General features: G+C 37.5%; 1 protein-coding gene across 1 annotated transcript; it reads right to left on the reverse strand.

Annotated features, from left to right (window-relative positions):
• Positions 1-13,484: 13,484 nt before the first annotated feature.
• LOC141906083 (uncharacterized) lies at positions 13,485-15,298 on the reverse strand. Its single transcript, XM_074795277.1, has 3 exons — positions 15,276-15,298; positions 14,607-14,791; positions 13,485-14,273 (listed from the first exon to the last, which is right to left on the reverse strand). The coding sequence occupies exons 2-3, from the start codon at positions 14,768-14,770 to the stop codon at positions 13,805-13,807; spliced, it is 633 nt and encodes a 210-aa protein (XP_074651378.1). The 5' UTR covers positions 14,771-14,791; positions 15,276-15,298; the 3' UTR covers positions 13,485-13,804.
• Between the last annotated feature and the right edge of the window lie 207 nt (positions 15,299-15,505).

Raw genomic sequence — 15,505 nt, forward strand, 5'->3', positions numbered from 1 at the left:
CTGCACGACTGTTATTGATCTCAGTTAATGAGCAAAACCCACAGTTGATGATAACACAATTTATTTTGTCAGTTTCGTAGTTTTGACTAAACTTCATCATCAGAGAAACAACAAAAAAAGAATATGTGTTTTGTTCACTAAGAGGTCTGCATTTTCATCGAAATTTGAATTTAAAAGATACATTAAACATTCTAATACTGGATACATACGCGTAAAGATCGCCTTTTATGTAAATATAATGTTTTTCGTCCGTTCTTTCGACGAATTTAACACATGTTTTGGTGTGGAAGAATTCCATATAGCTCTTTATTAACTGTTTGTCGTATGATGCTGAAAACAAAAATATTTTTTCTTTTGTCAAAATTTCATTGCAATTAAAACTGGTATCATAACGGTCAATTAGGACTTACCCATTTCTGGACTAAAGGTGTATGGAATGATACCATTTGGCCATCGATATGTTTCTCCGATCAGTGCACTCCTCTTCACGTGTGTACTAAATAAAGGGTATGAATTTTCACTATGATGATATTAGTTGAATTGAAGTTGAAGTTTGTAAACGAAATTAAATCAAAACCTTCTTTCTATTCTTCTGATAGGGGGTATATCTCTCTTGTTGGTTTTCTTCCGGCTGCGGAAGCGTTCTCTTCGATGGATAGCATTCTGTACCTCCTTTGGATTGTTCGGATCCTTTCCATCATCGAGAGCCAATTTCTGACCGGGTGTTAGTTTGATATCCATCTCGAAAAGTCCAGCCATTCCTTAAGCATACATGAGTACATGAGAGATTATTCAAACGGAGAACAAAAGGCGAGATTTAATGCGAAAAGTTCGAATAATTCACCAAGTTTCTCGTTTATTTTCTCCAAGCGATCGAGCGATTGTTTTTGCTTTTTCATTTTTTCTTTAATTTTCCTGCGTTTTTCAATTCTAGCATTCATTTCTTCCACCACTCTTTTATCCTCTGTTAATAATAAAGCAGCTTCCGGTGATTTGTGTGAGAAATAGTACATAATTTCTATTTCCGATTAAGACGGCCAATCATCGTATAGGTTTACGGTTCCCCTGCTCGTGAGATAAACGAATTTTCACTTACTAGGAGTATCCAACTCACAAAGAAATTTTAGTTTCTTTTCGCAATCGACTTTTTTTAATTTCATGTTGCTACCTAATGCCATACAATGGCCTTCCGAGATGCCTTCATCCAAATACTTCCAAATAGACTAAAATCAACAGACAGCTAGCAATAACATGTGTTTTATCTTCCTGTCAAACATATTCAAAATATCACAATATAGGAAAAGTTCTTGGCAAAAAAAGGACTATTTTCGCAGCTGTCGATGGCTAAAAGTCGACCTCAAGTTCAATTTTGTTTTGTCTATTGCCCAAGAATTTATTCATTAAACTTAGACTTCAACTGAACTAAGCATAAGCAAGATCTATTGAATCTTAAGGATCGATTTCATTCAATTTCCTGTTCGTCAAGAGCTATTTTCATTATGAAATATCGCGAAATAATCAATCAAATAGATTTTTCGAATCGGATATTTACCCATCTGCTCGATTGATCGACCACGGAATCATCGACCCATTTGAACAATCCAGTTTCATTGCGCAAACCTATCCAAACATCGCCATGTGACGACAATTCATGTTTTTCCTTCTTTCCTTTGTGCGCCCTGAAATTCAAAATCACTTTTCACACAAGATATTAGGATGATTTCAAATCATACATATATTCCCATACTTATTGAAATATTTACACACAATAAGCCAAACACTCGCCAAGTGTACAGTAATCTCAAATCTGAGTTAACTCTATAGACAATGAACTGATTTTACCTCAGGGTTAACTCTAACTCACAACTGTGGAACTGGATCCAGGGAACCATGTTTCTCGTAAAACGCGCACGACACAGGAAAACCTGTCTCCCTCCAGTTTCCGTGTTTTCCCTTCGCCGTTGAGCGTACGTTGGGCTTAAATTAGCTTTAGGGAAATGTAATGTACGACCACATACCTAGTTTTATCTTCTAAATGGGGTTTTATTTTTTTGAAATCGAAAAGTCGTTTGATCACCGCTAATTGTCCATTCTTTTCGCATTCCGCTTTCGCCTGATGCCAGGTTTTTCTTTTCGCCGGCAGCCTATAACATTTATCTCCTACCGCGAAACCATTTCTTTTGCAATCACTTGCAGCTACAATAAATTGATTAATTGAAAATGTGATGCATTCTTTTGAAATGCATTGTTTTGATCTTAAAATAGCGGTTGTAATTTATTTGTTATTCATTTGGTTGGTGAATTTCGTTTGATGTTTTAATTGAGTGTCCCTTACAGACCCACCACACCTACCGGGAGCGAAACAGGGGGTTTTATTTTGAAATCGAAAATCGAAGTACAGATATAGTTTTGTGATCGGCGGTCGAGTATACATAATTTTTTGTTTAAATTGAAGTACATAATTGGGAAATTCGGATGTTAGCGTATGCAAGACACGATACCAGCGTTATCCATATGCTGGAATTTCAAAGGGGCTGCATTCATTGTCAAGTGTCGTGGCGGCTCAAGTATCAAGACTTCCGATTTCGATCCCCAAGAATATAGGAAATTTAAGCTAAATTTTGGTGTAATCTTCTATTTTTTTCACAGTAGATCAATATGTTTCAAAGCAATTATCAACATTGATATAATCTTGACATCCAGACTGGAAGAAGGGGGCAGAAGAAGGGGCAGAAGATATTTTGTAAAGGGTGGCTGAGTTTCCGAGTGTTGATGTGAAAATGAAAGGGGTGCCGGCCACCCCGCTAAAACCTGTTGTGGAGAACACTGCAATTACACCAAAAATTTGAGTTTAACTTTTTTGTGAAACTGAGCCCAGGATACCAATCATTATACTTTTTCAGTTTCTTGCATTAATTTTTCTTTTCAAGGAAAGAAGAAAAAGTAAAATACAACTTGCCTTCTGTCGTAGCTATTTTAATCGGGACATTTCTGTCGTGGGCTAAATCACGATGGCGACCACTTCCAACTTTTAACAAAGCGAAACATAAACAAAGCAATACCCATGTAACTTTCATGTCGACTCGACTCAAAGTTGCAGACGATAAAAACTAATTTCAATTCTGTCCACCTTTTATAGGGAATGTTTTTTTAGCAATAACTATCAATCTAAATGCTGACAAAGCGTATCAAAATTCTTTATTACTATCAGCCGCTTATTTGCTCGACAAATTTCCACTTCGATATGAATTGTTCAGCGCGAAAAATTTGGCACGTTCCTCGCGACGAGAATAATTCATCGAGTTGTAAAGCACGTAAACTGATATTTCATCGATAAAATGCAACCGAAATATAACCATACTTTTTAAAAAAAGGCATATGTTTTATATATACATATTGCAGCTCGGATGCAAAACAAATGGTTGTCAAATATTTAACCCACATGTGTTTAGAATTTGAGAGTTTTATGTTCAAGTATATATCGATTTGTATGTAGATCAATGATTGTATTTTGCATGTAGAGTACCAACAGACTTATAAAAAGTATCAGTCCACTTTTAAGACAATCTTAAAAACTCTCCAGATTCTTCTACCTGAAATTAAATGAATTGTTAGTTGTGCGTTTGTTTAATAGAAATTACCATGTCATCCGAGATTCCAGTTAGTAAACCCAGATTTTTCACTATTGTTTGAATTTATGGTAGAATAGCCACCAATAAACGTGGAGAACAGATGATAAGATAAAAATCCACAATATACAGATTTGAAACTTTTGAATCTGTACATAGTGGATTTTCATCTAATTGTTTGAACTTAATTCCATTCCATTGCAAGATATAATCCGAATTCAAAGTAGACAATAGAATTGTTTGTATTTCCTCTCCAGATTAGACACTTCATTTAAAAACAAAAACATCAGATTCCTCATGTTGTCTGATTTTTATTCTATATTGACTAGATTTGAAATGGTCAAGTAGACAATGCAACATTATAGTCTTCATGATTTACTTCATCAGATAGACTGGACGGTAAACAATAGATAACTCATCATTTGTTTATGACTAAAACTCATCATTTACATGTATTCATGACTAGATTGACTGTTACACCACTTATGGAACAGAAATACTTAAATTTTACATGACAAGATTTGATATTTGTCTTTAACGTAAATATAGACTTCAATAATGTTTCGTTTACGTTTACAGAAACATTTGAATTATATTTCATCACAAGATTCGATATTTTGTACTATATTTGAAGCACACAGTGGCAGTTTCCTGCACGGAAGCGTCTGGAGTTTCAAAACTAAGAATAAACCTTGACTGTTTTCTACATCTAACTAATGCATTTTGAGATTCATTCTGATTTGCATTCAAATGTGTATCCCGGACACTTCCGTACTAGTGGGATTTCAAATTTAAAGGGTACCTGTTGGAGCCACACATTATAAAATTTACGAGCCAGTATATTGCATATTTCGTCTATCAAAATAATTAATGATATGTAACTTTTAAAGATATAACTATCATGGTACATGTTTAAAAAGTATATCGATGTTGTTGTACATTCATTGAAATTAGTTTATAAAACTATATAGATTACATAATTTTGGTAAATAACATATAATCTGTATACAATATGGTTGTACACTGTACTAAGTTGCCAATTGTTTCGGGTATATAAAAACTTCAGGGTCCAGGGCATCATGATGGCGAAGAGGTTTGAAATGTTCGACAGTCTGAAAATTTCAACATTCAATGCTGAACATACTGCCACAATCATGTCACGAGCTGCGATTCAATAATTGAATGCAGTAACAAAATACGTCAGTATACAGATGGAAATACTAAGTTTTTGTACTATTCAAGGCCCCCTGGTTACCATATACAAAACCAATAACTGTGACTGAAAGTCACCACAATCATAGAAAATGTCATGAGATTTAACCATGAAATTGATTGTGGTAACAAAATATGCATAGGCACCAATATAAAAAGACAAATTACATATATCGAGGTAATTTAATATTCAACTCCTGGTGGTGAATACGAAAAAAACTGGATAATCCCAATTCCATGAGGAGATATATCCTATGACAGTGCTAAGAATTATCAAATATCAAGAATATAAGTTAAAACCTATATTTTCCTCAAAAAACTTTCCGTCGACAAATGAGGACTGATGACACTAAGATGGCCGCCAATTGCGTGACATTGGCCAAACCCTTTAAAATCGAATATTGAAATAATTATTTGTGGCAGGATTCTATAGGTATAAGAAAATGTAGCATATTTCGCGTTCGTATAACAAAATCAATCGAAAGCATTGAAAAAATCGGTAGTTTTATTAAAACTACCGAGTTTTTCAATATGCTTTCATAGTCGTTATTCCTGCATTTAATATTCCACCTTTATCGTAATATCTCCCTCCATCCTATGAAAGACCTACTCTAATTCTGAAAACTCCTCTCCCCTCTCTCTCTCTATAAGAAATACCTACACAATTCTACCAAATAGTCTCTCTTTTTCTTACTCAAATTCAAATAATTCTTCTTTACTACTCGAAGACCTAAGCACCTACATAAATTGTTGTAATACCTATCTATCTCACCTTATTTCTCTTTCCTAATAAATACCTACATAGATTTTCATAATTTCTCTTTCTACTCTAAGATCTAAGAACCTACACACATTTTGATAAATCTAAGATATACCTATGTACGTAACGAAAGACATACATGTATACGGGGTATTCTAATCATCTCACTGTCCTAAGAAAGATCTGACACCCATACACAATTCACATTGCTCTTACTACTCTAATAAGACCCACGTTAGCAAAGTCTTGTATGACATCCATCTCATTCTTTCACTCCTGATGAAGACCTAGGCCTATACACACGCAAATCTTAATAATATGTCTTACTACTTTCTAAGTAACTAAATAAATCTCTCCGACCCTCTAAGATGATATACCTACGTACATAAAGATCGACACATTCAAATAATCTTTCTCTCTGACCTAAGAAAGAACTAACACCCCTACACAATTTCTCATCAGTTTTTGTATCGCTCTAAGTAAGACCTACACTTATCATACACGAAATCTAATAGAATTTCTATCTCTGCCCTAAGAAGACCGAAACAAGTTCTAACAATTTCTCAAAGCACTCTAAGACAAACCTACACACATAATCGATTTACGGTGTTTTTTTTTCTAGATGACTGGTAAATGAGTTATCATGTTTGGTTTACCTAACAGTATTTGCACAAAATATGCTTTATTTTCATCATACCTCAAATCCTGCCATTTATATGAAATATGTTGGGTGGGGCTGCCTGTCACACTATCTGTTTTGAACATGGGTTCGAATCAATTGGCAACTCTTAATGGTTAGAACAAGTAAATATGACTAGCAGCATTTTTGCAATAGCACCATGAAATTGCATAAAATCTTAAAAAATGTAGGTAAATATTATTGAGTATCGAGATGTTTGACTCCAACAGGTCCGTATTTCGTTTTGATAGTCTAATACAGATATCATTGCATTGATAGTGCTTTGGATAATATGAATGTCAAAAATTCATAAAGGCTAAGTCTTTAATAAGACTTGTCGTAATTGTGGATCTGGAAAACTTTAATGTTGTATGAATAATTGAGCAATGATATAAGGATTAGGTTATGATTTACTGTAGCCAGATTCTCCGCACTCGGTCGCTAATCCAATGAACAATTAAGTTGTTTGTTTTTTTTTTTTAAAGAGAGTGATAGAGAATCTGACTAGGTAAATCCAATGCCTATTGGCTATTTGGGTACTGGTTTGGATTGACCTACGACTGCGAGTGAGGTTTATACAGTATATACTTCACTCGCAATCAGATAGGATAGTTCCAAGGTTAGATTCCTCATTGTTTTACCAACTAAAGTACAGATATTATTCTAATATATGCTCTGTTTTAAAGATATCAATGAGTAATCTAGCTTGGAGTTACTATGAAATTATCATAGTTCCAGGGCCCCTATTTCCTCACTAATAAGCAAGAAACAGGGTCCCGAAAATGGATTGTTCAGAGCAAATTGAGATATGTCGTTTAAGTTCTAATGCGCTATTTACAAAATTCCGTTTTTCGAAGTTGTCTACAATTCGGTTGTAAGCACCTCGCCACGCGGACATTTCTTCCTGTATTCGGCAATTTCGTGAATGACATCTGCAACCGCGTTGAAGGGCGGACGAAACAGCGGATCATCCAACGTGCACGCCATCGCCACGTATTTCAATTCTAAATCGATATCGCGCACGTAACTCTTCAAAGCCTTGATGAGCGTTCCCAAGAGAAATACGTCCGATTTTTCGCCGGCTCTGTACAACTCGCGAACTTCGTGCAGCTCGGGAGCCCGATATTCAATCGGAGAATCGCAGAAATTCGCATAGGTCGGCACGAGTTTTCCGTCTTCTTCGTGAACGAAAATATTTCGCAAGCCGATATATTCGAAAACGATGCCCTTATCGTGAATTATCGTCATCGCGTTCGCGATCGAATCGATCAGCTCGTTCCAGACTTGTACGCCGTATTTAGTCGGTCTTTCGTCATTTACAGCGGCCGCATCTTCTCTGAGAAGGTCTAAGAGACGACGCTTGCCTTCTTCGCGCACGTTTTCAACCACTAACGCCCAGTCACAGTAGACCGCCGAGGGCATTATCGGAAACAGCCCGTAAAGTTTCGGTACTAATTTCGTTTTCTGCAACGTCGACAGCACGGCGGCAGTTTTGAACATTTCCGAAACGTGTCGATTTTCCTGCTTATACAACACGACGCTGGCTGGTTTTCCCTTGTAAATCGCTTTCAAGGCAATGCCGTATTTATCGCTTTGCAATTCTACGCAGCGACCAGCTTTATTCGTCGTTATTTCGAGATCCTTATGACCATCTTTTATAAGCTCGCTTAGATCGACTGATTGGCGAATCTTTTTAGGTATCATCGCACGGCACATTTTCATCGCGCCGGATTTGAATTTTTTGCTCGTTTTCAAGAACGCGATATCGCGATCGACGCATTTCTTTTTTGGCTCGGGCGCTTTATCGATGTGTTCTACCCACTGGCCATCTTCCAACTTCCAGTGTCGGGTAAAGTCGATGAGGGGCTTGAAGACCTTTTGAAATTTCGTCACCGGAATTTCGGGAACTTTATAATCACCAGCCGCCTGATTGGTACACGCAGTTGGCTGTTCCCAATCATTATTATTCAAATCGCCGCATTGTTGCACGCACGATTCGGACTGGGTGACTTTAACGGTTGACTTATCTTTTCGAGATTTCTTCCCTGGAATTAGAAAATTATGCAAAATGTTAAGCAAAATATTCGACTTGAGCTATTTTGATAGCGTCTGCGGGCAATCTAACGCTCGCTAGCTAAAATGGTTGCGTCCGAGGAAAAGAAAAAAAGGTGGAATTTACTGTGCACATTTCTCGCTGAAAATAGTTTTTCTCGCAGATTCAAGTCCTGCCTGGATAAGACAAATTTAAATTCTTTTCTCCAGTGAGTTTATATTTTTCATCTGAGAATTCAAAGTTCAGATCCATAATCATTGAAGTGATGTTTATGAAGTGACTATATGCATACGCCTGTATTTCGTATGCACTTTTCACTGCAAAACACGGGCTCTACGTTGATTTCGTATTTATTTGACTCGTTTGTAAATCAAGTTAGTGAAAATTTCTAAAATTAAAAAGTGTAAACCAAAAATATACATTTGATACTGTCAGATTTTAGTGCTTAAGAGATGAAATGCAAAACAGGAAGCAACATAATTGCGTAGGCCCTATCATGTTATTAGATTTAATTGTATCCTTTTTCAAAATGCTAAATTTGCATGGTATTTTGTTAAAAGAGCTTATAACTTCATGAATTCAAATAATTTCAAGTCAACAATGTGATTATAGTCGAAACCCTGCGCCCGCATTGGATCATCCGGGTTATCTAGAATGAACAGGTAATTCTCATTTCATAGAAACGCCAGCGTTTATTTTAAGCTTTATTTTATAGCGATCGATTTTGTTGAATAAGCTATTCTGCTTCGGCAGCGATTTAAACGATAAACAATAATTTACCGCGTATATGGTGTATTAGACAGGGCCTTTCCCTCTCGATATCGATGTACACGTATTTCTAAAAAGCGTGTTTGCATTACGTATACCTGTATAGTACCTATTTATACTCCTGCAAAGTGATTTTTGGTTTTGGCCAACTTAAGGGCACCTTGCAAGTCTTTTTTTATGATATGACAATTATAATTAATTTTGTCATATAGGCCCTATGAGTATATGGAGGTGACAGTGAAAAATAAAATATATATTTTTTGGTGGGTACGAAATGTTTTTCATTCGAACGAAATTATTTTTTCCTCGATTTTTAACGAGAATGTGTGACATGGAAATAGGGCGTAGAATATATTGTTTCTTTTTACAACTAAACAACTGTGGGTGAAAAATGATTAGACCCCTATATTTTTTTTTCGTGGGATTTTTGGCCACGAAATCTATTTCGTTCAAATGAAATGATTATTTCTTTTTTCTATTTTAAAAAAAATTAATACATTTCTCACCACGTCACCTCCCGGGGCTCCAGACATGACGGGATATCGAAAACATGCAGCAAATAAACGTTGAAAAGAAGAGCACAGGGCCCCTAGTCCCATGCCAAGAGCGCCTATAGTCCCATGCAGAGGCTTTGGGGAGATCAGTTGCAGCCCCACAAACGAAACGAGAGTTTATTCTATCATCATCTTTTTTCAGTCCTGAACACGAGTGAAAAGGCTATAGCGTAGACTGCTTAGTTTAAGGGCCACATTAGCTTATTAATCTTACACCTAAAAACGTTAGTTTGTTAGTATTAGAAGCACCAGCCGCAGACTGGTATCAAATTGATTAGTCGAACACACACACTACAGACACATGGGCTTACCTGCAAGCGATACAAATTTATTCCTAGGTTTATGAAATAGGTTTCAACACCTATTGAAAGATAAACCCTCTATCTAAAATCCGAAGCCATTATCCGCACCTAGAAAATGTCCCCTGACTAACTCGAACTTTACAGATCAAGAAAAGTGTAAGGGTTTTTAAAAAGGGAAACAAAAATATATGTTATGATTAAATTCCTGACACATTTTAACGCAGTTCTCCGGAAGCCCCTAGGTGACATACGAGAAAATTTTTTCACAATTTCGACTTATTAAGTCGAATTTCGACTTAATAAGTCGAATTTCGACATAATAAGTCGAATTTCGACATAATAAGTCGAATTTCGTGTTAATTAAGTCGAATTTCGACTTAGTAAGTCGAAATTCGACATAATAAGTCGAATTTCGTGTTAATTAAGTCGAATTTCGAGTTAATAAAGTCGAATTTCGAGTTTTATTTTCATGTCGAATTTCGACTTAATTAACACGAAATTCGACTTATTATGTCAAAATTCGACTTATTATGTCGAAATTCGACTTATTACGTCGAAATTCGACTTAATAAGTCGAAATTATGAAAAAAATTATCTCATATGTCACCTAGGGGCTTCCGTACGAAACGACCTTTCATGAAAAGACAGGAAATTACATTGGAAAAATATGTAGTAGGCCCTACAATTTTCAAGAATTAAGAGAACTCATACATGGCTATCAGTTTATTTAATTTCATTCAGAAAAACTTACCAAAAGGATTAGTGAACCTATCCTTATTCAACTTGGTCTTATTAACACCTTCATCGCCAATATTCCGCTGAAAAATTGCAAGAAAATACATTTATTGGTTTTTTTTTTATAGCTCAAACCGGCATGTAATATGTACACACGTGTACAGCGTCGATGGCATAGGAAATTTTTGAATGAAAAAACTGAAAAGTTTTTTCACAAACTTTCAGGCTCGAGTTAAAAAAAATGATTAACGCCTGAATCGGTTTGAGATTGAATTAAGATTGACGAACGATGAAGTCCAAAAAATGTTTCCTAATAATCAGGGAGGGACTCCTGAAGATGACTATTAGGTTATAGTCGAAACGTCGAATGAATAAAAACACATCAGCTATAGGCCTATAGGAAACATTTTTTCGGACTTCATCTTTCGTTTTATCAGTGTGGGATTCTCTACTATATCATCGTTACAACACGGAATAGTGTTTCTTCGATGGTTGTAAATGTTTGAAGTATCTCCGGCCGGCCCTCCCGCATCACCTCTTCGTCTTCTGACTCTGTGCACACCACACACACGCAGCGCAGCAGAGGGGTCGTGATAGCGATACCACTGACTGACTGGCAAGGTTCTGAACTAAAAACTTTTCCAAAATTGAAGCGGGAATTGTTGATGCCGATGGACGACGAGAAAGTCGCCAGAAGCAGGAATCGGGTAGGACTTTGTCGCCTTTCTTAAGGATTTTTGGGAAATTTTAAAAATATGAACTTCATCGTCATGACCGATTTCAAGCCAAGCCAAGGCCAAGCCGGCGAAAGCATTGGGTTAATAAATTGCTTGTTTCGACTCAATATATTTTTACCTCACATATTGAGACCTCAAGTGCTGAAGTCTCTTTCTTTGTTTTCTCATCACCACAAACCACCTTCTTATTCTTTTTAAAAGGCATTTTGAATGAAAATATGAAGCGTCTTCGAAATATTTCAGGAGCGTTTAGTAGTATAACTGCACACTTCGAAAAGCAAGCGAAGAATGGCAACACGAATGTAAACAAACCGTTGTTGACAAGCCGGGGTTACTAAGCAACATTTTTTATGATGACGCACGACACCTTCCCCTGGGGGTCAGGCGTAGGTGTAAAGTTCCAAATAGGCGGAGCTGCCCGTCGATGGATCGAGTTTGCGGGCTCCGCCGTGCGGCCTGGCGCTAGGCTCGTAATTTCCCAAGCAAATATCCCAATCTTGGTGATGTTTTAATGACCCAAACTGTTCATGTTTCTCATTATGAATGGGCTGCACTTGCAGTAGGTCACGTAAACCTTCCTGACGACGAAATGAGTCAATTTTCATATGATGGTACCTTTATCGTACACATCCAACTCATAATTCTTGTATAAACAAGCAAATTTTCATAATTTAACAATTATTCAAATGCTTTACGATGGATTTCTGAACAGTGTGTAAACATTTTATCGGAGGGCTGGAGCCGGATGTTATACATACGTAGCATGACATACATAGTTTAAAACAGTCACCAAACTGCATGGGACAGTGTACTTAGACCTGTGAATCCAGAAAATAAGCACATGGCGGCGTCAGCTATGGATTCTTTTTTTGTGGGTCGCGTGTCCGTTACTGTGTTGTTTTGGCTGTTCAGCGTTCTTGTAAATTTGTTTTTGTTTCTCATTTTGGTGCGTTCGAAACGACCGATGCTGCGACGTGGTCATTATAAATTCGTTGCGAACTTGTTATTTGCAAATTTCCTAACGATGTTATTGAGCAACGTCCATTCAACGCTAGAACTTTTGAATTTGACGAACTTGACGAGTTGTCGGACACTGATGTTACTGGCGATGATACCCGGTTCAGTATCAACGATCAACGTAGCCGCTATCGCCGTTCATCAATACATCAAGATCACCTATCCGACAGTGGTCATTTCGAATTGCAGCATCATATTCGCTTCCGTAGTTTTGTGGATAATGCCGATGGTTATTTACATACCGGCTGAAATCGGTACCGATTGGCATTGTCTGATCGTACCGATAAGACGCAACGAGACTCGAGCTATCTGCTCGTACGGTGTTTGTCACGATGACGCGATACGAAAGCACTGCGGCCTGGCGATGATAATTTTGACGATCTTTCTTCCAATGCTTCTCATCGGGCCGTTGTATGGTTTGATTACCGTAAAGATCCACTCAAAGGAATCGACTCGTCGACTGTCGCAAATCAGACGTAGTAGACCCACGAGTAATTATAACGGGAAATATTTTGGATTTCTTAAGGATATGATGCGCGATAAAAGATATCGTGTCGTCTGCACGATGGTATTTGTTTACGCTTGTTTCGTCTGTTTCACGATGCCGTTCGGAATAACGATGGTCGTATCTGCCTTCATCCACGTCAGCACGTTCATTCCTCGAATCACGTCGTGGGTAATGGGTCTCTATTTCGGCATGAATTGGTTGATATTTTTCATCACCGACCAAAAGATTCGCAAGGAGATGCAGCGGTATTTATGTTGCGGCAAATGCTCGGCGCAAAATAATTCCGCCGATTCGGATACATCGTCGCATTATGTGGGATCTTTATCATGACAAGATACACTTTATATTCAAATTACTAGACAGAGGAACAATATACAAGAAACATTGAAGGAACATGTGCATTGACTACAAGTTCGATTTGAACGGGTACCGCTGAAGTTACCATTGTAAATAAGAATATGAATAGATACGACATCAATTGATAGTACGGTATAATGTTTATTTTTCAACGTACGCATTACAATAAACATGTGTGTATCATAGGATTTCCAAACAATAGTGCTATGTAAATGTACCCGATTTATTTTGAATAAAACGATTTGATTACTGATTATGACATCTCACAATGAATGTATATACAATGTGACCATTAGGGTTTCATATTGTTATATTTTATGAATAATCCAAGTTAATGCTAATAATAATCTTAGTTATACTGTTTCAGTGTAAATACTCTTATCAACCTCATCTTGATTTAAGTCAAAATGTAGTATACATGTATTTTTAACGAAATACGCATATCACGGAAGTGTCGTATTCACGTGCATGCTTGAAAGTACAAAACCTCGCATTAGACTGAGCTGGATGTGTGGCCTACGCCCGAACTCTTGGTTGATGGAGTTTCGTTGGTACTGCTACTTTCATCTTTTTTCGTACCCGACCTCGTCGTGTATCTCCTGAATACGGTATACGCGGAGAAGTTGAAAAACCCGCCCATGTTGGTGAAAAACACCGTCGCCATTATGAGCGGGACGCTCGGAACAGAAACTAACGCCCAAATCGAGTACATCACCAAAGTGGAATATTGCAGAACGTACGCCGACACGAAAACGGTCATCGAATACGCGGCAAGGTAAAGTTTTCGTTGTCGGTTGATGCTGTCGCTGGTCTTATACGTCTGTAAGCGCTTAGCGACGAGCTTGATGCGCCACCAAGCCATCGCGTACAAGATGCCGTTGATAAAAAACACGAGCACCATGATAATCGAGTGCACCATGTTCAAGGCTTCCTTCCATTTTACGCGGCTGTCGATAAAACACCTGAAAATATATACATGTATGTTCAAAACATTTTCGTCATCAGATAATACTTTTCAATACTTGGAAATTAACACAGCGCGGGGCTCGTATTTGAAGTTTGGGGGTGAACGAATAGTAGCTTATATCATCCTGTATCCCCAGAATACTTGAGATGCTGTAGGATCTAAGCTACTATTCGTGCATTCCCAAACTTCAAATACAAGCCCTGTGGAAATCAAGCAAAACCTTCAAACCAGTTCAGTCATACTTTCTTTTGTAATTTCGATATGATTATTCTAAACTAATGCTTATATTGAATTGATATTTCAAAAATACATCGGCAAAAACACGTACCAGGCTCCACTTGGGCCAAAATACGGGATCGCAACTCCGGTAATACCAGTTATGAATGGTATGACCATCGGTACGAGCCACAGTCGCCAGTCGTACGCGCCGAAACTAATCTTCTTATCCATAACGACCATCAGAAACGTGTTGAACGCGATGGACATCGTCATTAACGGCGTTGCGACCAGAAACTGTTGCAGAAAGAAGGCGAACGTTATGCAAAGACTGTCCGGAGGGTGCGATTTCATCACGAATATGTAGATATGGTCGATCAAGTGGCTGACATTGAACATAAGATCGCACGCTTGCAGATATACAACGAAGCGATCTACTTGTTGCTTCTTGCGAAAATTAAATCTCGGCTTTTCCAACAAAATGAATGTAATTACGGTAACGCTAATCACAACGCTGATGCTGAGGCTTGCCACGGCGATCGTATGGATCTGTCTAAATATTGGTCCAGGATAACCGACTAAAATCGCACCAGTAGGATCCCTATAAAATAAGGTCTGGTTTGATGCCATGATCGATTCGGATTAACGATTGCGATTGAATTAACCAATGTTTAGTTAAAACATGTTTTCCGGGGTGAAACCCATTCAAATTCCTATATACATCGAAAAGTCTTTATCAATCTATTTTTATTATTTTTTTTGTTGTCAAATTCATGTTTACCTGAATGTAATTCGGGAAGTTAATTATGAACACATCCAGTATCGATCATGAAAAGCGAGACAATAAGTTTTAAGGATAGTCAGATGTATCTTGTTTCAAGCATCAGTCGGCCGGTCCCAAAACCGCACGGCCACCAAGTCGATCGGGATGGAAGTTTCGCACTACCGGGTGCCTGTCGGTGAAAAATAAATCAAAATGGCGTAGAGCTTGAACCGGTTAGTCAGTACGAC

The sequence above is a fragment of the Tubulanus polymorphus genome, chromosome 1, assembly GCF_964204645.1.
Source record: "Tubulanus polymorphus chromosome 1, tnTubPoly1.2, whole genome shotgun sequence".
NCBI lineage: Eukaryota > Metazoa > Nemertea > Palaeonemertea > Tubulaniformes > Tubulanidae > Tubulanus > Tubulanus polymorphus.